Genomic DNA, 23,469 nt, shown 5'->3' with positions numbered 1-23,469 from the left:
ACCAACTTAAGGATAAGGTCGGTACCAGAAGTGGAAGAAGGTGACCTAGCTGAGTTTTTGACTAAAGAATTTTCCAAGTCCTGGAACTTAGAGGAAAGAGACTTTAAAATTGTATCAGCTTTCAGGCTTGGAAGACTTATAAAGAAAGACAAACCCAGAGACTGTTTGATAACACTGAGATCAAAGGAGGAAAGGGACAAGATTTTGGGCCTGCACTACGGAAAGTCACTGGACATCTTGGACAAAAGAACTGAAATTTACAAGGACATTCCTAAACAGCTTTTGGATCTTAGATCTGAGTACTTGGAACTAGCAAAATTGTTGAGGAGCAATTCAATTATCTTCAGGTGGGACTTTCCTCAAGGACTATCCTTTACTTTTAGAGGGAAGAAGATTAAAATTAGAACATTGGAAGACAGAGATAAATTTCTGAACGCCTACGAAGAGGACCTTCAAAAAGGACTCGGATTACCCTCGGGGCCCGGAGCACCAGAGGCACCTGCACCCTTGGATTCTGAAGACCCAGTGAATAAGGTACCACCCCCAGAAAAATAACCAGATTTATTCAGGATGTCTCTGCAACTTTTGAGCTGGAATATAAATGGCTGTAACATTCCGGAAAAAAGGAGGAAAATTTTTCATATATTAAAAAAGGAACAATTGGACATTATTTGCTTACAAGAAACACATGTGACTAGGCTCCATAGAAAAGTGTTAATAAACAAAAGACTTGGTCAGGAATTTATATCTTCAGACACAGTAAAGAAGAGAGGTGTGGTGATATATGCAAAAGAGAGCCTGTCACCTAAATTTTTATTCAAAGATGAACATGGAAGAACTTTGGCAATCGAAATACAACATCAAGGAGAGAAGATTTTGTTATTAGGCATTTATGCACCAAATGAAGGGAAATCGGAATTTTATAAGAAGTTGCACGAGACTATGCTGGAATATCTGGACTATGACAACATCATTATGATGGGAGATATGAATGGGGTCGTATCAACTAATATGGATAAGTCACAAAGTCAAAATGTCACGAAAGATGGCAGACTACCAAAGACCTTTTTTGAAATGACAGACAATATGGACTGGATTGACATCTGGAGAACGAAGAACCCCTTGGGAAAAGAAGGAACATTCTTCTCTGAAGCCCAGCTGACTTGGACAAGAATCAACCAAATTTGGATAACTAGAGGTCTGGCACCCAAGGTCAGGAAAGTGGAAATCTGCCCAAAGACCTGCTCCGACCATAATGCACTGAAAATGGACATGACATTATTACCAACCGGTTCCTTTAGATGGAAGATGAATGACAATTTGCTTAGAGATCAGGAGACCATTAAGAAGGCCCAAAAAGTTTTGAAGGACTACTTCGAGATAAATATGAACACTATGGTGGAAAAAAGAATTATTTGGGACGCAAGCAAAGCCGTGATGAGGGGGTTTTTGATACAACAGAATGCTGTAAAGAAAAGAATACAAAATGAGAGGAAAGATAAGATCTTGGGGAAAATTAAAGAGTTAGAGAAGAAGTTAAGATCGAATCCGAAGTCACAGCCGATTCTGAGAGAAATTAAACTCCATCAGGCACAATATTCTAAACTGATGAACCAGGAAATAGAGTGGAAGATCAAATTAATGAAACAAAAAACCTTTGAATCGGCAAACAAATGTGGGAAACTGCTGGCTTGGCAGTTGAAGAAGAGACAAAAGTTAAATATAGTCACAAACCTGGAAATTGAAGGAAGAAACATTCAGAACCCCGTGGAGATTAGAAAGTGTTTTCAGAAATATTTCAAAAAATTATACACTCAAGGGCCGCAGGATGAGGTTGAGATTAAACAATTTTTGGAAAAAAATGGACTTAAAAAACTGTCACAAGAAAATAGATCACTCCTGAACAGCAAAATAACACGACAAGAGATCGAACAAGCCATTCAGAACATGAAATTGGGCAAATCTCCAGGGCCAGACGGCCTGACCTCCAAGTATTATAAGACATTAAGAGATTACTTGATACAACCATTGATGGAGGTCAGTAATGAAATTATGGGGGGAAAGAAGGCGCCGGAATCGTGGAAGGAAGCTTTCATCACATTGATACCAAAATCGGAAATTGAGAAGACACAACTCAAGAACTATCGTCCCATCTCCCTTTTAAATGTGGATTACAAAATATTTGCAGATATCTTGGCAAGCAGACTTAAAAGAGTTTTAAATGAAGTAATTCATAAAGACCAGGCAGGCTTTCTCCCAGGTAGACACATGTTTGCTAACACAAGGAACATCATTGACATTTTGGAACTTTTGCAAACAAACATAAATACAAAAGCAGTGTTAATTTTTATAGATGCAGAGAAGGCCTTTGATAATATCTCTTGGAAATTTATGAAGGGAAACTTAAAAGAAATGGGAGTGGGACGGGGTTTTGAGAATGGGATTGATGCAATATATTCAGAACAGAAGGCAAAACTGATAGTTAACAATGTGGTTACAGAAGAGTTTAAAATTGAAAAAGGTACACGACAAGGCTGCCCGATTTCCCCTCTGTTATTTATCTCGGTTCTGGAGGTGCTCTTGAATAGGATTAGAGGGGACCGGTTGGTGCAAGGGATTCAGGTCGGAGCGAAACAATATAAACTTAAAGCTTTTGCAGATGACCTAGTTTTGACTCTGCAGGAGCCAGAATCTAGTACAAAAAGAGTATTACAACTGATTCAAGACTTTGGTCGGGTGGCGGGATTTAAACTAAATAAACAGAAAACTAAAGTGTTGGGGAAAAACTTGACAGATACAGAGTCAGAACGGTTTCAGAGAGAAACAGAACTAACTGTGGTTAAAAAAGTAAAGTACCTAGGGGTAAATATAACAGCAAAAAATCTGAGCCTATTTAAGGATAACTATGAAAAATGTTGGTCTGAAATTAAGAGACTTGGACAGTTGGACAAAATTGAAGCTTTCTTTGCTAGGCCGAATTGCTGCTATTAAGATGAATGTATTGCCAAAGATGTTGTTTTTGTTTCAAACATTGCAAATTGTGGACAAGACGGAGTGTTTCCGGAAGTGGCAGAGAGATATTTCTAAATTTGTCTGGCAGGGCAAAAAGCCCAGAATTAAGTTTAAGATATTAACTGATGCGAAAGAAAGAGGGGGCTTTGCCCTGCCAGACTTAAAGCTGTACTATGAAGCCGCAGCTTTCTGCTGGCTAAAAGACTGGCTACTTCTCGAAGACACTGATGTACTGGATCTGGAAGGTTTTAACAATGCTTTTGGCTGGCATGCATACTTATGGTATGATAAAGTTAAGATCAATAAGGCCTTTAAGAACCATATTGTCAGGAAAGCAGTATTTAATGTCTGGACAAAATACAAAGACTTATTGGAAAATAAAACTCCGAGGTGGCTTTCCCCTCTGGAAGCTAAGGCCCGAAAAAGACCCAATATGGAGGTCAAATGGCCAAAATATTGGGAAATATTAGAAAAAGATGGAGACAATTGGAAATTGCAGAGTTTGGAGAAAATGAAGGATAAAGTGCGAGACTGGTTACATTACGCTCAGATTAAAGAAGTTTTCAAAAATGACAAAAAGTTAGGGTTCCAGGTGGAGAAATCAAAGTTGGAAACAGAATTGTTAGAACCAAAGACTAAGGTACTATCAAGAATGTATAACTTGCTGTTAAAATGGAACACACAAGACGAAATGGTTAAATCTGCTATGATAAAGTGGGCACAGGATATTGGGCATAACATTATGTTTGAGGACTGGGAAAGGTTGTGGACCACTGGGCTGAACTTCACTGCATGTAATGCGTTGAAGGAAAATGTAATGAAAATGATATACAGATGGTACATGACCCCAGTTAAACTTGCCAAAATATACCATTTGTCTGATAACAAATGTTGGAAATGTAAAGGAAATGAAGGAACATTCTTTCACCTCTGGTGGACTTGCCCTAAAGTGAAGGCCTTCTGGGAAATGATATATAATGAGTTGAAAAAGGTATTTAAGTATACCTTCACTAAGAAACCAGAGGCTTTCCTCCTGGGTATTGTCGACCAGAAGGTGTTAAAGAAGGACCGAACATTTTTTATGTATGCAACAACGGCAGCAAGGATACTCATCGCTAAGAATTGGAAAACACAAGATCTACCCACACTGGAAGAGTGGCAGATGCAGCTGATGGACTATATGCAATTGGCGGAGATGACTGGCAGAATCCGAGACCTGGGAGAAGAAAGGATTGAAGAAGATTGGAAGAAATTTAAGATTTATTTACAAAAATATTGTAATTTGGTTGAATGTTAAGAAGGATGCTCGATCATAAATAATTGGCCACCACTAAACTAGACTGGAATTTGATGATAAGTGAGACTAAGGAAAACATAAACCTTTTGGAGAATTGCTAGACCATATTTAAATGAGTGGATATAAGATTGTAAACAAGATGATAATTTGCTTGGAAAAAAACTCTTTAACGATGTAAGTGGGAGCAGGAGACGTGAGGAAGTCCAAATAAGTTATGAAATTTTGTTATGACATAAGCAATGTTGTTTATTATCTATGTATTTCTTTTTTAAAAAAAAAAATCTTAATAAATATTTATAAAAAAAGAGAGAAAGCAGATGATTGGAGGAATTTGTGATGCTTTGTGGCAAAAGCTTATAAATAACCCCCAATCCCTGACCTCTGTGTGGGCATTCCAGCCTTTGTGGAGTGATCCCACTGAAACACTTTACTGCAGTAAATAAACTTTCTGGATTCTTTCTTCAGCCTGACGCATGAGTAGTTAATGGTACTAGTGAGACAGCAGATTTGCACTGCAACACCTTCCTTTCCTCTCATAACACCCACCAACAGTTCCTAAGAAATGGCTGGCTGTTGAAGCATTGCAATTAAAGAATTTAAAGTGGACGGGTGACCTTTTCCTTCAAAATTATAGGGAGCTTCACCATTTCCTTCATCTGGTGCAGGTATTTTAGTTTCAGTATAAACAGGACTTCCTTTTCGCACCTACACACACACACACACACACACCACTTTTAATTGTTCTACGAGACATGGAGGAAAAGAAAGAAGAAAACTAGGACATTCCAGGATCGAACCAAAAACTGGGATGACTTCTGTAATTCTGGGACTGTCCCTGTAAAATTGGGACATGGAGGGTATGGATCTGTTCCATGCTACCTAAGTCCCAAAGCTTATTAGTGCTGACTACTTGAGATTCTTGGTGCAATAAATAACTGGAAGTTCAGAACATAGAATGAACAGGAAGTTCTTTCCTCTTTGAATTTATAAGTGTCTAGTTTTTGGCCCCATAAATCCCCAGCTCTCCCAATCTACCAGATCTATTATTTTGTTACTTATCCCTGGTACATCATTCTCCCTGTTGGAAATTATTTCTTAAATGTGTGTTGGTGTCATCATTCTTTCAGGTTTAACTGCTTCCAAAGGGCATCTAGAAGTCAGACATGGAAGTCCCCCGTGAGCATGGCTGTACAGAGATACACATGAACACTGAAACATTGTGTCATGCACATGCAGCCATTCCCACATATCACAACTGCTGAAATGGTTTTAAAACCATTGATGGACTCTAGCTAAAGGTAAAGGGACCCCTGACCATTAGGTCGAGTCGTGACCGACTCTGGGGTGGCGGCGCTCATCTCACTTTATTGGCCGAGGAGCCAGCGTACAGCTTCTGGGTCATGTGGTCAGCATGACTAAGCTGCTTTTGGCGAACCAGAGCAGTGCACGGAAATGCCGTTTACCTTCCCGCCGGTAATTTGTCTACTTGCACTTTGACGTGCTTTCGAACTGCTAGAGTGGCAGGAGCAGGGACTGAGCAACGGGAGCTCAGCCCGTTGCGGAGATTCAAACCGCTGACCTTCTGAATGGCAAGCCCTAGGCTCTGTGGTTTAACCCACAGCGCCACCCGCGTCCCCCTAACTAAACCTGCGTCCCCCAAGCTAAACCATATATTGCCCTCTAAATACTGAAAGGAATGCAAAATGAGGGGCAAATCACAGCTCAGGACATAATATGCATACAGGAACTGGTGTTGTTCTCTTTGTCCTCTGTTCTTAATGAGAATTTGAAGCATATGGACTTGATCAAAATATTATAAGAAGAATTAAGGTGGGTGTCAGGGAACTGCCATCGGAGGGACAGGTGGTGGACAGGCTCCAGGAGAATAGGAGAGAATCTGCAGCAGAGGAAGGAACCAGCAGGGGGAGTGCAGGAGTCACAGCGGAGGGGAGGCTCTGGGATACTTCTAGTGAGAATAGCGAAGAGGTAACAAGACCCCCATTAGGAACTCCCACCCTTCGCCGGAAACTGTCACGCAGAGAGTCACGAAGGCGCATGTCCGTCAAACAGCTTTTATGTTGGCGTAAATTCCGTAGACGCCCACTGTCAGATTCTACCAGCGACTGACGGAGTCATGCTTTGGGGGCTCCGTTAGTGCCTCGGTTTGGATGACCAGCCAAACCCCAGAGGGATCAAGCTTTTACGCACAAGCAGCTCACTATCCCATCACAGCAATCTGACAGTCTTTGAAAGCAGCTTGTGCAAGCAGAGGGCATCATGAGCGAACCAGCCGGAACCGGAGGAGCTGGAGCAGGTCCAAGCCTGGAAGAAAGGTACAGGGCGTTGGAGGTCCAGCTGGCGCTGCAAACGGCGAGGCTCGAGGAGAGGAGGGCTCAAGATGCGGATAAAGGGAAAACCACCCCACTTGCCAGACGGGTGCCTGGATTGGTGCAGAAATTTGGGGGGGATCCCAGGAACTATCAAGCCTTTAGGACAGAGATGCAATATGCTCTCAATCTACTGTTTGATGACTTCCCCGATGAGAACTCTAGAGTGGCGTACGTGATTGGCCATCTAGAGGGAGGGGCGAAGGACTGGGTTCGGCCCCTGATGGCAGCCAATAATGAAATCTTAAAGGACACTATGAAGTTTTTTCGCGCCATGGACTTGATGTTTTCCAGCGAGATCGAGCAGGGGGTGGTGCGCAGACAGTTAATGGCGTGTAAACAGGGGAGCCGATCTGTACGTGAGTACTGGACTGAGTTCACCATGCTGATTCATAGACTAGGGTGGGACCTTGCTAGTGAACCTATTCAAATGCTGTTTGAAGAAGGTCTCTCTCCGGCAGTGAAAGATGAACTTTCCCGGGCGCCTAGGGCGGAGTCTATGGATCAGCTGACTAAATCAGCGCTGTCCATAGGAGCACGCCAGGAGGCTAGAGCTATGGAAAAGCGGGAAGGAAAGGGGGAACGTTGGAAGGACTTCCGCATTCCAGAGATTCCGGAGCAGCCTTTCCCGCCAGCAGAGCCGATGGAACTTGGAACAGCGCGCGCGCGCGCAGTTTCAAACACCAGTGAAGGGCGGAAGAAGGAGGGAAAGAGCGGCAAGAGATGCTATCTCTGCCAACAGCCAGGTCACTTTGCCAGAGTCTGTCCGCAAAGGAAGGAATGGCAAGGGATGGCGGGAACTGTTGGGGGGAAGGAGGAAGAAGAAATCACGGAGCAAGTAAAAGCCAACGCCTGGTTGCCAACATCAGGGCACAGCAGCCAGGCCAGGGAGTAGTGAATGTGCCCACGCCGGAACCTCCAAGACCAGCGCTTGTGATAGAGGTGTTGCTGGAACTGGCAAACGGACACCCACTGAAGATAAAAGCGCTATTGGATTCAGGTAGCTCATGTAATTTCATGAGTAAGGAGTTTGCAGCTGAACACCAGATACAGACTATCCCATTGAGTAAGCCTTTGCAGGTTACCACGATTGATGGGAGGGAACTGTTGGGAGGAGAAGTGAACCAACAAACTGTACCAATGATAATGAGGGTGGCAAGACACACAGAACTGATAGCGTTTAACGTAGCCACCTTGGGAGGAGCTCCTATTATCTTGGGAATGAGCTGGCTGGCACTACACGATCCGCTAGTAGGCTGGCATCAGAGAGTGGTTTCCTTTGGATCAGCACATTGCCTAGAACACTGCAAGGAGGGAGAGGCTCAGGCAGGGGCCAGGGCCACTCTAGCAGGGATGGAAGTGATAGACAAGGGGAGGGTGCCACCACAATACGCTGACTTGATTGACGTATTCAGCGAAAAAGAAGCAGATAAACTGCCCCCGCACAGACCCTTTGACTGTCAAATTAACTTACTCCCAGGAGCACAATTGCCAGTGGGCAAGCTGTATGCAATGTCAGACAGTGAGATGCAGGAGTTAAGGGAGTTCATTGACAAGAACCTCAAGCGAGGTTTCATCAGAGAGTCACGAGCGGTGGGGGGCAGCCCAGTGTTCTTTGTGGACAAAAAAAACACGGGCAGGCCCAGGCTTGTATGTGATTTCAGGGCCCTAAATGCAGTGTCAGAACCAGTGACTTTCCCTATGCCTAGAATTGATGACATTCTAACACGGGTGAGAAAAGGGAAAATTTTTACCAAGCTGGACCTTAGGGGGGCATATAACTTGATACGTGTGAGAAAGGGGGATGAGTGGAAGACCACTATGTTCACCCCCTTGGGGGCTTTTGAGTACCGGGTTATGCCTTTCGGATTACAAGCGGGCTCCGCCTGCTTTCAATCATTCATGAATCACGTCCTGGGGCCACTGCTCTACAAGAACTGCGTAGCGTTCTTAGATGACGTCCTGGTGTACTCAGAGAATGAGGAGCAGCATGTGCGAGATGTAAGAGAGGTACTGAGCAAGCTGCGAGAAAACCGGCTGTGGGTGAAACTGGAGAAGTGTCAGTTTCATACCAGGGAGGTGGAATTCCTGGGGTACCTGTTGTCTGACAAGGGATTGGCCATGGATCCCAGCAAGGTTCAAGCGGTACTGGAATGGAAAACACCAAAGACCAAGAAGGACGTGCAAAGGTTCCTGGGCTTCGGAAACTTCTATAGGAAGTTCATCAAAAACTTTGCCCATTTAACAGCGCCCATCACGGATTGTCTTAGTAGCAAAAAGAAATTTGTTTGGACGGAAGAAGCGCAGCGGGCGTTCGAACGTTTAAAGCAGGCGTTTGCGTCGGAAGAGCAACTTTTGCACGTGGATCTACAACAACCAATGAGAGTGGAGACTGACGCGTCAGACCGAGCGGTGGGGGCCGTTCTTCTCCAGCCGGGAAAAGATACGTCTGAATGGAGACCGTGTGCATTCTTCTCGCGGAAGTTGAACAAATCCGAGAGGAACTACACAGTATACGACCGAGAACTGCTCGCCATTCATGAAGCATTCCGGAAATGGCGGCACTTGCTGATTGGGGCGCAGCACAAGGTTCAAGTCCGAACTGACCACAAAAATCTGGAATACTGGAGAACAGCCCGAGTGCTGAACCAGAGGCAAGTGCGATGGGCCCAGGAGTTCTCCAAATTCCACTTTGAGATTCGTTACGTGCCCGGCTCCGAGAACGTGAGGGCGGACGCTCTTTCCAGGAAACCTGAGTACTTAGAGGGGGAGGGAGCGCCTGAGGCAAGGCATGTAATCCCTGAAGACCGCTGGGTGTGTGGGGCGGCATTGGTGGGGCAGAGGGAACTGATAGAGGGTACTGAGAACGATGAAGAAAAGAACGGGGCATTGTATTACAAAGGGGCACTGTACATACCCGATGGGGAACTGAGGGGCAGAGTACTCAAGCAGTTGCATGACAGCCCCACAGCGGGACATTTTGGACAGCACAAAACCATGTGGTTGGTTACCAGGGAGTTTTGGTGGCCCAAGGTGAGGGAGGACGTACGGGAATATGTCAGGGGTTGCGACAGGTGCCAGCGAGCGAAAGGAGAGAGGGTGGCGCCAGCGGGGCTATTACAACCCTTACCCACGCCAGAAAGGCCATGGGAGGCAGTATCCATAGATTTTATGACGGACCTGCCAAAATCCAAAGGCAAAACAGCTGTCATGGTGGTGGTAGATCTATTAACCAAGATGTGTCATTTTATAGCTTGTTCACATGCGGTCACAGCGGAGGAAACCGCCAAGTTGTTTGTAGAACATATTTTTAGGTTGCATGGCGCCCTCTTGAGGGTTTTGAGCGACAGAGGGAAACAATTTACTTCCAGGTTCTGGAGGAAACTTATGAGCTTACTGCACGTAGAACTCAATTTCTCAACTGCCCGGCACCCAGAAACAAATGGGCAAGCGGAAAGGGCAAACGGGATTTTACAACAATACCTGAGGTGTTATGTAAAAGACAGAGAAAATGATTGGGTGGATAAGTTACCTCTAGCAGAATTTGCCTACAACAACGCGGAGAACGTGTCCACAGGGATGAGTCCCTTTCTGGCAAATTATGGGTGTCACCCCCGGGCATTCCCAGGAGAGGGAGGGGAGAGGTGGAGCGTGCCGGCGGCGGAATATTTTTTTGAAGAGATGGAAGCGATCCACCGTCAGCTTCAACTTAACTTAGAGAAAGCCAAGGAAGAATATAAGAAGCAAGCAGACAGAAATAGGAGGGAAGGTGAAACTATAAGGGTGGGAGACCGGGTGTGGTTATCCACCCAAGGACTACCGTTCAAGGGCGGGAGTAAGAAATTGAGACCCAAAAGATTGGGACCCTTTGAGGTCATACAGCAGGTCAACCCAGTAGCATTCAAACTCAGGCTGCCCAGTCACATGAAATTACACCCAGTATTTCACAGGTCATTACTGTCGCCGTACCGAGAGGGACGTGAGTGGGGGGAGCGTGAGAGAGAGGCCACCCAAACGCCCGTGATAGAAGAGAGAGAGCGCGACATGAACGTGGCAGGAATCATTGATTCCAGGTGGAAGGGGAATCAGGTGGAATATCTGGTAGAATGGGAGGGGGAAGTAGAGTCGGAAAACACTTGGGTACCAGCAGAGGTAGTCAATGACGAGGTCTTAATAGAAACATTTCATCAGCGTTTCCCAAGAAAACCGCAACCCGTGGCACGATTTAGAAGGGAACACTTTGGGACCACCGATGAGGAAGGAGAGTTTGAAGGGTTCCCAGAGTCAGGGGTGGGTGAGGAAGCCGACTCCGACGAAGAAGAGGAAGACGGGGAGAGAGACGGTACGCCGTGGCTAGAAGTGTTTGAATCCTCGGATGACGAGGAGAGTTCCTTCAGGGGCTTTCCGCCCTCACCGCCAGTGGGAGAGGAGGCGGGAGGGGGTGAAGGGGGCCCTGGGGGGGAGGTGGATGTCAGGGAACTGCCATCGGAGGGACAGGTGGTGGACAGGCTCCAGGAGAATAGGAGAGAATCTGCAGCAGAGGAAGGAACCAGCAGGGGGAGTGCAGGAGTCACAGCGGAGGGGAGGCTCTGGGATACTTCTAGTGAGAATAGCGAAGAGGTAACAAGACCCCCATTAGGAACTCCCACCCTTCGCCGGAAACTGTCACGCAGAGAGTCACGAAGGCGCATGTCCGTCAAACAGCTTTTATGTTGGCGTAAATTCCGTAGACGCCCACTGTCAGATTCTACCAGCGACTGACGGAGTCATGCTTTGGGGGCTCTGTTAGTGCCTCGGTTTGGATGACCAGCCAAACCCCAGAGGGATCAAGCTTTTACGCACAAGCAGCTCACTATCCCATCACAGTGGGTATTTCTAAATACTGGGATGATACAAAAGGGGATGAATCAAAAGAGGGTAGATTGAGGGATCCAGTGATGGATCGAAAGAGCTTGACAAATAACTTTTCTTTAGTGGAGTAAATTGGGCACAAGCATAGAGAACAAAACACAAAAGATGACTTAGAAAAGTCAGGTGTATTTGTGCCAATATTGCTTCCATTTATTGAATAAGCAAATACTGATACTTCTCTGCCCAGATCCCCTTCTTCTCAATCAAAATGCAGGAATGACCGCTCCCCGCTTAAAACGAGGGGCGCCCTTTGCGTGGACGCGTGCAGCCCCTAGATCTGGAGCGGCTCCAACAGCATAGGCTTGGCTTTGCCTTCCCTCAGGTGGGATACCTGGAGGTCTCTGCCTACCTCAGTCACTTGTCCAATCCCACCTGGGGGAAGCGTTGCCAAGGAGACCAGGCCAGGAAGGGGAGGGACTACCTGCCCACACAATAGAGGAGGATCTTACCTGGGAATCCTCACTTGACTCCAGAGCTTCTCCCACCCTCAGTTAATGTCTTATTCTGCAGGTTAACTTTTCTTCACAGGTTTTGCAGGTTAACTTTTCTTCACAGGTATGCGGGCGCTGCTATGTTAAGTTCGCTGTTAAAGGGCCAGAAAGGAATTTCCCTGCATTGGCAGGTTTCACCTTTTCCGTAGCAAAACGTCACAAATTTGGCGGTTTCAGGCCTTGGGCGGAATCCTTTAGTCCATCTTCCTCTTTGCGGCGGCGATACCAGGGTTCCCCGTTAAAGGGGTTTCTGAAGGGAGGCTTTGACCGTACGCTGAAAGGTCATCATTGCTCTCCCCTGCGGTGGCGGCGTAACGGGGGCAGCTATCTCTGCTTGAACATATGTTCTCCAGAGCTGGCCCATCCCCCACACAAACACTAGATAACCCTGATGCTCCCTAGGTCCCCGGCTGAGGACTGGGGAGGGAAAACGCCCAATGCCTGAGCCAAGGTCTACCCACATTTGAAATTTAATAAAGTTGTGGCCAATTTAATCCCATAGCACGTTGTCATTATTCCACATGATGGGGGGACCGCGCGGGATCTGGGGACTCCGCCTGTCCACGCAATAATGCTTTGGAAGATGCAATCCTATCAATACAGATTTTCAATTAGTACAGTGGTGCCCCGCAAGACGAACGCCTCGCAAGACGAAAAACCCGCTAGACGAAAGGGTTTTCCGTTTTGGAGGCGCTTTGCAAAACGAATTTCCCTATGAGGTTGCTTCGCAAGAAGAAAGCCCATAGGGAAATCTCCGGGGACCTCTTTTAAATGCTGGCGGTGGGGAGCAAAGCCTTCCCCCCCCCTCCGGCCTTCAGAAGAGGTCCAGGAAGGCCGGCGGGGGCCGAAAGGCTTTGCTCCCCACTGCCAGCATTTTAAAAGCAGTCTGGGATAGCAGGGAAGCGCTTCCCGCTATCCCGGACGGCTTTTGAAGGCAGGCGCTGCGTTTCTCCGCTCTCCCGGGAAGGCAGGCAGGGGGGAGCAAAGACTTTTGCCCCCTGCCGGCCTTCAGAAGAGGTCCAGGACCTCTTCTGAAGGCTGGCGGGGGGCAAAAGTCTTTGTCCTCCCTGCCTGCCTTCCAGAGGGCTTTTAAATCACCCCGGGACAGCGGAGAAGTCTCCGCTGTCCCGGGGGCGCTACCGCCCGCCAGCATTTTAAAATCGCCCCGGGACAGCAGATAAGTCTCCGCTGTCCCGGGGGCTTTTAAAATGCTGGGGGACGGCAGCGAAGCCTTCACTGCCGCCCGCCAGCATTTTAAGATCGTCCGGGACAACGAGAAGTCTCCGCTGTCCCGGGAAGGCAGGTGGGGGGGAAGCAAAGACTTTCGCCCCCCGCCGGCCTTCAGAAGAGGTCGGGGGACAGACTGTCCCCGGACCTGGTCTGAAGGCGGTTTCCATAGGAACGCATTGATTGATTTTCAATGCATTCCTATGGGAAACGGTGCTTCGCAAGACGAAAAACTCGCAAGACGAAAAGACTTGCGGAACAAATTAATTTCGTCTTGCGAGGCACCACTGTATTTCAAAGAAATCCACCCCAGCATAAGAACTGAACTATTCTCAAAAGAGCTCCATGGTTTTAAATGTGAAATGTTCAATGGTCCATAAGATATAGTATTTGAATACAGCACTTCCAGGTGTGTTCCTGAGATTACACTGCGATTCTAACGATGACACTGGAATATCAGTCATTATTATCCCCATGAAGGAGTTAAGGCAGGAGGTCAGGGTGGGCAGGCTGAGAGAACATTAAGGCCACCTAGTGTTATTCAGGTATAGCTCGATGAGATCTGAATGGGTGCCTTCCTTATGCATCACTCACTCATTTTGCCACTATGCTATTCTTGCCTTCTCACACCAGTAATTAATCCACATTACATAATTGTGAGAGTACGATTCTAAACCAGTCTCCTTTGTACACAGTGATTATGCATCATCTTGGTTCTCAACTGTCAACAGTTTCTTCTAGAACCTTCCAACATCCTCCCCCAATTGGCTCCCGCAGCACTGCTAAGAGTTCCACTTGGCTTATTTCAAAAGAATTTAGGGTGTGGCTCAATTATTCTTCAACTCGCTGGTAATAGAAAACGACTGTAAGTTTGAGTGTTTTTTGCCTGCTCACTTGCAAAGATTTCTATCAAAACTCCCCTGCAGAGGTTGGGGTGACTACCACTAGACAGATTTCAACTCTACCCATTTCTGCGGGTCTTTATATTTTGAAGCCTGCCCAAAGAGGTCTGGATATAGGATATGACCAGACTGTGTGTATGTCAGGGACTGGGCAGAGGAGGAATGGTGGAGACCGCCTCCTCGTCCTGACCCTTTCAGGGAGGAGGAACATGAAGACAGTATAGATTTACAACAGGGATTTGGGGTAGGTCGCAGCTCAGAGGCAGATGAGGGTGAAAGCTGTGAAATTGTAAGAGAGCTGGAAAAACACCCAACTGGCACATTGTCATTAGGAAGCATTCCAGACCCTCCATCTCCCAGAACCTGGCGAGCCTTAAAAGTAGGAGAGCACAGAGCTCAAAGACAGAGATCATGTAGCAGCACCTGTAGAAGTAACGAAGGAGGAAGTGGGATAGATGGGGTCAACGCCATTATCCAAGATGCTGGGTTTTACAGCCTCTCTCTGTAAATATTGAAATAAAAAAGGATGGTAAGAAACTTTTTCTTGTCTTTATGCTTTCCTGGGCCACCAGCCGGGAGCTGCGGACAGCATCCTGACAGTGTAGCTTCATTATATATGGGGGAGAGGCTTTGGGTGGAAGCTATTTAAACCCACCCTTCCCACTTTCTGAACACTTTGCATTCTGGAGCATTTATTGTTATTCCCCTCCCTCCACCCCCAGTAGGCAGAGGAATGTGTCTGCCATGAATTGGGCATGGTTTCTATGTTTCCCCCCTTTTCATTTCTGCTTGGTATTTTGGATTTGCCATTTGTTAATTTGGGGTTTTCTAGGATATTTAAGATTTCTAGGATGGCGTACCCTCCAACATCTTAGGTCCCAAAATAGATTCCAGCTGTTAAGGAGGGTGCCATCCCATTTGGTGAGATGTTCACTTCTTTGAGAATACATATCCAAGCTAAGAAGAAAATGATGTAGAGGGAAGAATGCATAAAGGCCTTTCTTCAACCAGGCCTTTGGCTAATTAAACAATCTACGGACGTAATCAAGAACACTGCCAATAGCAGAACATGAACTCTCTACAGCTTCGGGCTTTGTTGAAATGTTCAAATAAGCAGTGTTCAAGCACCAAAGCAATTCATTCCCACAATATTTCAACTAACAAAAGATGTGGTGGTGGCCACTGGAGTAGTGGCAAATCAGTGTGGGAGACCTCAATAACCACCCTCCTAGGCATGTCCATAAATGTAGGCTTCTCCACTTCCCTTCCACTATACCATTGAGAGAGGGGGTCTGGGGATTAGGAAACTTATGGAGGAGGCCAAGTCTATCAGTGACTTCTAGCCTTAATACATAAATGGAACAACTTCAGAAGCTGTAGAGCAGGGACATGTTGAAAGACACAAACAAAAACAGAGCTGGTCTTACACTTCTATGCCTTGATTCTAACCTGCGTGCAGATATCTGGCAGGCTACTGCTGGAATTGCAATGCTGGTCTGATCCTCTTTTCTACTTCTTAAGTAAGTTGAAGTAGTTAATTATGTTCTGTCAACAGCACTCTCTTATTCTCTGACAGGTCAGCCATTTCCCCCGACTCTAAAAAAGAAACCATGAAGAAAAAGCAGGAGGCATCCAAAGCATCAAGAAAGCCCAAAACACCCAGAACACACAAAGCACACAAAACACACAAAGCACCCAATGAACCCAGTGAACCTAGTGAACCCAATGAATCCAAAGAACCCAGTGAACTCAGTGAACTCAGCGCACCCATTGCACCCATTGCACCAACCAGTCGTGAGGTGAGCTTGAAGAATCTGTGGAATCCGCTGAGTTTATAAAAACTGAAAACCCATGTTGTTATGTAATTGTTTCCCAAGGTTCAGACAGGGATGTAAACCAATTGTATGATATAGCATACAGTACTTTGGGTGGCATTCAGACTTCTGGAGCAATCCAAACCCAAGCAGAGTAGCAGTAGGGCAAGATGAAGCTGCCTAGTTCCTCCATCAATGCTGGCTGGATCAGAAGGCTGGGGGGAGGAAAAAGCCTGCTCTACGTTACCCCACCCTCAGGGCCGGATTTAGATTCAGTGAGGCCCTAAGCTACTGAAGGTAATGGGGCCCTTTATATGTCCAGCTGTCCTTTGTCAACAACAAACTGCTGCTGTTTTTTGTGTTGAATATATGCTATGTGGTAATTTATGGACCCTAATAGGTATCTAGGGGACGCGGGTGGCGCTGTGGGTAAAAGCCTCAGCGCCTAGGGCTTGCCGATCGAAAGGTCGGCGGTTCGAATCCCCGCGGCAGGGTGCGCTCCCGCTGCTTGGTCCCAGCGCCTGCCAACCTAGCAGTTCGAAAGCACCCCTGGGTGCAAGTAGATAAATAGGGACCGCTTACTGGCGGGAAGGTAAACGGTGTTTCTGTGTGCTGCGCTGGCTCGCCAGATGCAGCTTTGTCATGCTGGCCACATGACCCGGAAGTGTCTCCGGACAGCGCTGGCTCCCGGCCTCTTGAGTGAGATGGGCGCACCAACCCCAGAGTCTGTCAAGACTGGCCCGTACGGGCAGGGGTACCTTTACCTTTACCTTTAATAGGTATCTAAAGCCATTTGCACATAACAAAATATGTATCTTATCCAAGTAATTGTTGAACTGAAATACAATTAAGCAGAAATATCATTATAATATTTATATATAGTATTATAGTAGTAAGTGAGGGTAATAGGGAACTGTACTAGTAAATAATAATATAGGTCTACCAAATAACAAAGATGAATATTTTTCTAAATTAATTGTATAATGGTATCAAAATAAATAAATTATGTATTACATGAAATCAAACAGTAGGCATAAGACTCATATCCTTAGTCTATGCTGCCTGATCATCAGTCTACAAGCACTCTTTAATACTGTGGTCCCTCAGGTTACATACGCTTCAGGTTACAAACACTTCAGGTTACAGACTCCACTAACCCAGAAATATAACCTCGGGTTAAGAACTTTGCTTCAGGATGAAAACAGAAATCGTGCTCAGGCGGCGTGGCAGCAGCAGGAGGCCCCATTAGCTAAAGTGGTGCTTCAGGTTAAGAACAGTTTCAGGTTAAGAACGGCCCTCCAGAATGAATTAAGTACTTAACCTGAGGTACCACCGTATTAGATAACAGGTACAACAGCTTGACCTACATTCAACTGTGGGGCACTGCAGTCTGCAGTTGCATACTACCTGTTGCCATGCGGCCAGTCCCTGCAGAATGTAGGCACCCTATATATAGACATGAGCAAACTAGTGATATTTTAGGGAGCAGGCTAGCAGGCAGGGCTCATTACTTACATCATAGGAGCCTATACAACACAAAACACTGTTGCTGTATGTAGGTTTTGTTTTATTTGTTTTTTCTTCTTATATTTTGGAAATGTACATCCAGTTGTTTTTCCCTTTACATTTTTTTTTGGGGGGGCAAGAGAGTGGGGCCCTAAGCTATAGCTTGTTTAGCTTATACATAAATCTGGCACTGCCCACCCTGGAGATAACTTGGCATTTGGGCATAGATGAGGCCAGATGCCATCAAGCGACAACAGTAGGGCCAGCATGGGATTCAGTGGATGCCGAACCATCTCATCCCCCTTCTCACCTACACTCAGCAAGGATCCCACCAATTTTGCTTCCACCTGGCCACAGTGAATGGAACGGAAAGTTCTGCAAAGGCAGGGCGAGACTTGCAGAGAGTCAATCTGGGGTGTGGGGGTGGAGGGAGATGTGAGCTCCATCTGTTTCTCCACCATGAAGGACCTTGCAAGGTTGGGTTGTAGCCTTACTCATGCAAGTATAACCAAACTTTGATTCAGTTTACTATATTTTAAAAGTTTGTGACCATCTACAGATATCAAGGATAGACAGCAGAGACCCACATCATATGCCTCAATAAAACATAATTGATGCTATATCATTAACACCCCTAATTAGCCGCTCTTTCCTATAAAGGTCCGGTGGAGTACCGTATACACGAAAAGGCTTTCTTTGATTGTTTTGTTTAATAAGGACCTTGTCAGGGGAATGCCCTTCCCACAGAGTATCCCCTTTTAGGCAACAAGTGACTATCACTGTATTCTTCCGGGTACTTAAATTTAAAATCAAACAAGCCTGTCTATTTGAACTATAGTCATTTCCCTATACAGTGGTACCTCAGGTTAAGAACTTAATTTGTTCCAGAGATCCGTTCTTAACCTGAAAAGGTTCTTAACCTGAGACATGCTTTGGCTAATGGGGCCTCCTGCTGCCGCTGCACCACTGGCACACGATTTTCGTTCTTATCCTGAGGCAAAGTTCTTAACCTGGAGCAACCACTTCCTGGTTAGCAGAGTTTGTAACCTGAAGCGTCTGCAACCCAAGGTTCCACTGTACTCATTTTAGGATGCAGTTAAGTTGACTTTATGTTGTTGGTTTGCATTGACTTTTGGATGCCTTTACTTTCCATTTGTTCTGTTTACCACTGGTATTAAGTAAGCACTTTTTACCTTAAAGGTAAAGGTATCCCTGACCATTAAGTCCAGTCAAAGACGACTCTGGGGCTGCGGCACTCAGTGTGGTTTACTGGCTGAGGGAGCTGGCATTTGTCCACAGACAGTTTTTCCGGGTCATGTGGCCAGCATGACTAAGCTGCTTCTGGCAAAACCAGAGCAGTGCATGGAAATGCCATTTACCCTCCTGCCAATTTATCTACTTGCACTTTGACATGCCTTTGAACTGCTAGGTTGGCAGGAGCTGGGACCGAACAAGGGGAGCTCAGCTCATTGCTGGGATTCGAACCGCTGACCTTCTGATTGGCAAGCCCTAGGCTCTGTGGTTTAGACCACAGCGCCACCCATTTCCCTTACCATATATATATATATCACTGGTATATTCCTTTGTTTTTAACTTGGTTGCATTATGGATTTTAATATGGTGGTAAGCTGTTCAAAGGCCCCAGTTAATAGCTGGTATGCTGATAATAAGAACCTGCTGGATCAGGCCAGTGGCCTACCTGGGCCAGCATCCCATTCTCACTGAACCAACCAGATTCTGATGAGAAGCCCCCAACCAAGACCTGAGTGCAACACAATCCCCTCCTATGGTTTCCAGAAACTGGTATTCTCTGATTCCAAAAGTGTAGAGCCATTGTGGCGTAATGGTTAGAGTGTTGGGGAAGCACCCTAGGAGAGGAGGGTTCAAATCCTCACTCAGCCTTGACCTGGGGCCAGCCACCATCTCTTAGGCCAACCTACCTCACAGGGTTGTCGTGAGGATTTAATGAAGAGGAGAACCATGCAGCACTACTTTAAGATCTTTGGGAGATAAAGGTGGCCTATAAATGTACTTAACACAAATAAATAAATAAAATAAAATAGTAGATAATAACCATCACGACTAGCAGGAGATGGTGTGGCAATGATGATTATGTTCAGCTGGAGTAGCCAAAGTATGCAAATGTTGCCATTATAAAATAATGTCTTAATGTTTCACTCTATCTTTCAGTCTACAAACGTTTTAGTGATAACTGTAGTTAATCAAGAGTTATTTAATGTAAGTATTCTGCTCTGTGCATTCTCATTATGTATCTTCTTCTTCTTCTTCTTCTTCTTCTTCTTCTTCTTCTTCTTCTTCTTCTTCTTCTTCTTCTTCTTCCTCCGCCTCCTCCTCCCCCTCCTCCTCCTGCAGGATGTTCCAATGAGGTTTATTTGGATTTCAATGGCTGCCTGCTTAATTAGTGTACAATATGGATACAATATGTGGTTACTCTACACCCCTTTTGTGGTAAGATAGCCCTGTGTTTCACATGGCTTCTTAAAGGAGGGGTTATTGTTGGCCTGGGAGACCTTTTCTCTGTTGAGCATCACATTACTTCTGGGATACATTGACAGGGAACATAGGCTGGCACTGGTGTAGCCAGACCCCAAAGTAGGTAGGACACTGCGGCAAATCTCTCTCCCTCCCTCCCCCTCCCTCTCTGTCTCACACACAGAGAACTTCCTTCTTAAGTTTTCCAAAAAGAAAAGAGAGGGGATAGTCATAGTCATAGTCAATTTCCCAATGCATCCTGTTTTAAAAGCCAGTATATGACAAGCTACTGCTCAGTAAATAAAAGTAGAATATAGAAGGCAAAAAGGAGAGTGCTCCTTGCTCTTTGAGTCTAGATATTTAAAAAAGGGACATATTTTCCTATTTTCACTTGTGAAAGTGTGGACAAAACTTTTGTGATATCTCCTAGCAGGGGTGTCAACTTGAATACAATATGGTGTGGCAGGTAAGTCCCACCCCACATAATTGATCACAAGATACAGTGCACACACACTGTTTGAATGGCAATACCTATTAACTTGGGGAGGGGGTTCTGACCCCCTTAAATAGTCTATGGGAGGAGGGAAAGTGACCTCAGCCCCGAGGAGTTGGCCCCATGCCTCCTAGTTCTCAATGTGAGTGGGGGAGACATGCACACATTTTCTCTGGGCATCCCAGAATTGCCTGTAGATCATTGGCCATCATTCAGTTGGTCCCAGGCTCTCGCATTCTGCTGCCACATGATATAATGCCACATGAGCAGTCCTAATCTCAAGCATTTATTGTGCTTCTCCCTCAGCTCCTACATGACTTGTTCAACATAACAACCTTTGAAGAGATGGAAGATCCAGGTTCTCAGATGTATATTGTGGCTATCACCATTGCTTTATTTCCACTTGGAGCCATTTTTGGGAGCATTCCTATTGGTTTTCTGGCCAATAGATTTGGCAGGTATCGAGATGTGACTGCTGAACGACAAGGAGAGGGAGTGGCAGGGAGAGACACAGTGAGATCCATTTAGGTCCATGGAATCATACCTGAAAACCTTTTGTCAGCTGATAAAGCTTTGTTTGAAGGTAGTCAGAACATGCCTACCAATTGCAAGATAATCCCACCAATGCGGTTTTGATCAATTTGGTTCTTAAGACATCATCTAACATACACCAGCAGATTTTCTAATATACAGCTGAGAAAGAACCCAGAAGTTAGTGGTAGAACACATGTTTACATTCAGAAGATCCCATTTTCTCTCATCATCATCCCTCAATTAAGAGATTTTATCTAGCACAGCAGAAGGTTTCTAGCTCTGGTGGAAACGTATGAGCAATCCCTCCTGATATTTATTAAGATAAAGAAAGTGTGTGAGTAATTTTACAGTGCTTGGGTGCAGAAGTTTCAGGGCCTTCCATGGGTCCTTGTTTCCTCCCATTACTATCAAACCCAGAACAAATTATCTATAAAGGGATTAGGAGATTCCTGTATTTCTATAGCTCCTCTCCCCCCTTTGCTGCTTTGATGGTATCATATATTGACATCTTCCCACCTCACTGACCCCTTTCACTGTCTTTTCAGGAGAGGTGCTGTGAAGATAACTACCTTTTTGAGTCTGATCCCTCCTGTCCTCTTGGCTATTGGTGATACCCTAGATATCCATGAATTCACAATTGCTGTACGTTTCTACACTGGGATATGCACAGGTGAGTCGAGGTCCCAGGATTAGGAGTTTGGCATAGAATTCATGTTGTTAGTTTGAGCCGAGCAGAGACACTGAGCAATAGTTTGTTTCCACAACAGAGGGAGGGTGGGCTGCCAAAGAACCAAGTAAAGCAGTATCAGTGTGTCTCATTTTCACACACATCTCCCTAATTGACTTTGGAAACCAGTGTTGTGGCTCAGATAGGTCACCAAGGATGGAGTAACTGGTAGAGGTGGAATTGAAATTCTATAGGACTGTGAGTTGGAAAATGGATTTTTGTAAAATACGAAAAGAGGAATCGCTGTGCAGAATTATTATTATTTAAATATAAGTATGTGATGTCCCAAGGCCTTGGGTTAATTGGTATACTAATTATTGTACCAACAAACACACCACCATGGAGGTTGTTTGACCATAGTTTCCATCCATCGCAGCCAATAGCTATTCCATGGCAACTAGACAGAGAATTGTACATGAATTGTAGTCCACTACTATCAGTTTGGCTTGTCCTGCTACCTTAATAGTGGCCAACACTATTAGTTTGAATTAAATGATTTAATGCCATTTCTCGGAGATATACAGGCTCTGGGCAAGTTCCAACAAAAGAACATTCCCAAGTTGAGAGGCAGCTACTGAGAAGACCAGTCTGTATGCCCTTGTGGGGGCCGGTTTGGTTCAGAGCTACAAGTGGATGGTGTTGCCATATCTATGGTGTGAGATGTGAAATGTTGGTGACATTTTGCAAAATTCTACAAAAGAACAGCTTGGCAACATGAGATATGACTTGCATGGCCTACTGGAGCCTCAGGGTTGTTCATACATTTTGCACATATCACATGTTCATTGTGATTTGTCTGCTTATTTATCAACTAAATAGGACTAATCTCCGTTGTTGTTCCTCTGTATCTTGGAGAGATCGCCCCTGCAAGCGTGAGGGGAGCTTTCGTCATGATGCCCCAGCTATTTTATGCTTTGGGCGTCCTTGCGGGTCAGCTAATTGTTTTTGAAGAATTATTTAAGATGCGAGAAGGTAATTAAGAGAAATTAATCCTTTGGCTTATACGAGATCAGATGCATGGCCACAGTTTCTTCACATTGTTGTCACTCTATCTTCTTGCACAGGTTACCTGATTGTGATGGGCATTTCTGGGGTCATGCCAATTTTTCAGATCATACTACTACCCTTCTTTCCTGAAAGTCCGAGGTATCTGTTCATTCAGAGGAAGAATGCAGAGAGTGCAAGGGAAGGTACAATACCTTGAATTGTATTGAGATTTCTGGGTGTGAGCATCATACATAGCCATGAGAACCCATCAGGCTGAAGAGTTGTATTTTTCCAAGTTGATGGAGTTGCAAACAGATTTTCTTTCTGGAAATAGTTGACATGGAATGAATGCTAACCTTCTGCTAGATATCCAGAAGAGACCTTTAAGTTGTGGGAAGGGTCACATAAATTGTGGAAATTATCAGTTAAATAAATGCCTGGAAGTGGAACAAAGTACTGTCTGAATGCAGCCGAATGTGCAAAATGATTGCTGACTCCTCCCCATTACTGCCTACTGGGTTCCCCCACTCTCCAAGTTTTAGTTTCATTTGTATGTGACTTCCATTTTCTGAAAAAGGTCCCTTTTATTTTGCTTTGAATAGCTTCCTTAACTCTGTTCATTCACTACAGCGGTATCCCCTTGGCCCTGTTAGATATTATTACCAATCAGAGTTGTATATTCTAGCTG

The 23,469-nt window shown here is 45.4% G+C and overlaps 2 protein-coding genes across 2 annotated transcripts in view; one reads left to right on the top strand and one right to left on the bottom strand.

Moving 5' to 3' along the window:
• LOC310849177 (solute carrier family 2, facilitated glucose transporter member 5-like) overlaps positions 1-14,068 on the bottom strand; it is a 36,936-nt gene extending 22,868 nt beyond the window's left edge. The window contains exon 1 of the mRNA XM_083749239.1: positions 13,857-14,068. The gene's annotated coding sequence lies outside the window, so the exon portion shown is untranslated. The remainder of the gene's footprint in view (positions 1-13,856) is intronic.
• Positions 1-23,469, top strand: part of LOC310849155 (solute carrier family 2, facilitated glucose transporter member 5-like) — a 40,719-nt gene that overhangs the window by 4,021 nt on the left and 13,229 nt on the right. Inside the window, exons 2-8 of the mRNA XM_083749198.1 lie at positions 14,057-14,190; positions 15,804-16,026; positions 19,921-20,016; positions 20,840-20,991; positions 21,613-21,737; positions 22,614-22,766; positions 22,859-22,984. Of these exons, the coding sequence (XP_083605324.1) occupies positions 14,057-14,190; positions 15,804-16,026; positions 19,921-20,016; positions 20,840-20,991; positions 21,613-21,737; positions 22,614-22,766; positions 22,859-22,984 (1,009 nt within the window). The remainder of the gene's footprint in view (positions 1-14,056; positions 14,191-15,803; positions 16,027-19,920; positions 20,017-20,839; positions 20,992-21,612; positions 21,738-22,613; positions 22,767-22,858; positions 22,985-23,469) is intronic.

This window comes from Podarcis gaigeae, assembly GCF_964106915.1.
Source record: "Podarcis gaigeae genome assembly, chromosome: 7".
In the NCBI taxonomy this organism is placed as follows: Eukaryota; Metazoa; Chordata; class Lepidosauria; order Squamata; family Lacertidae; genus Podarcis; species Podarcis gaigeae.
The sequence above is the reverse complement of the archived record's forward strand: the minus strand, read 5'-3'. Positions and strand labels throughout refer to the sequence as shown.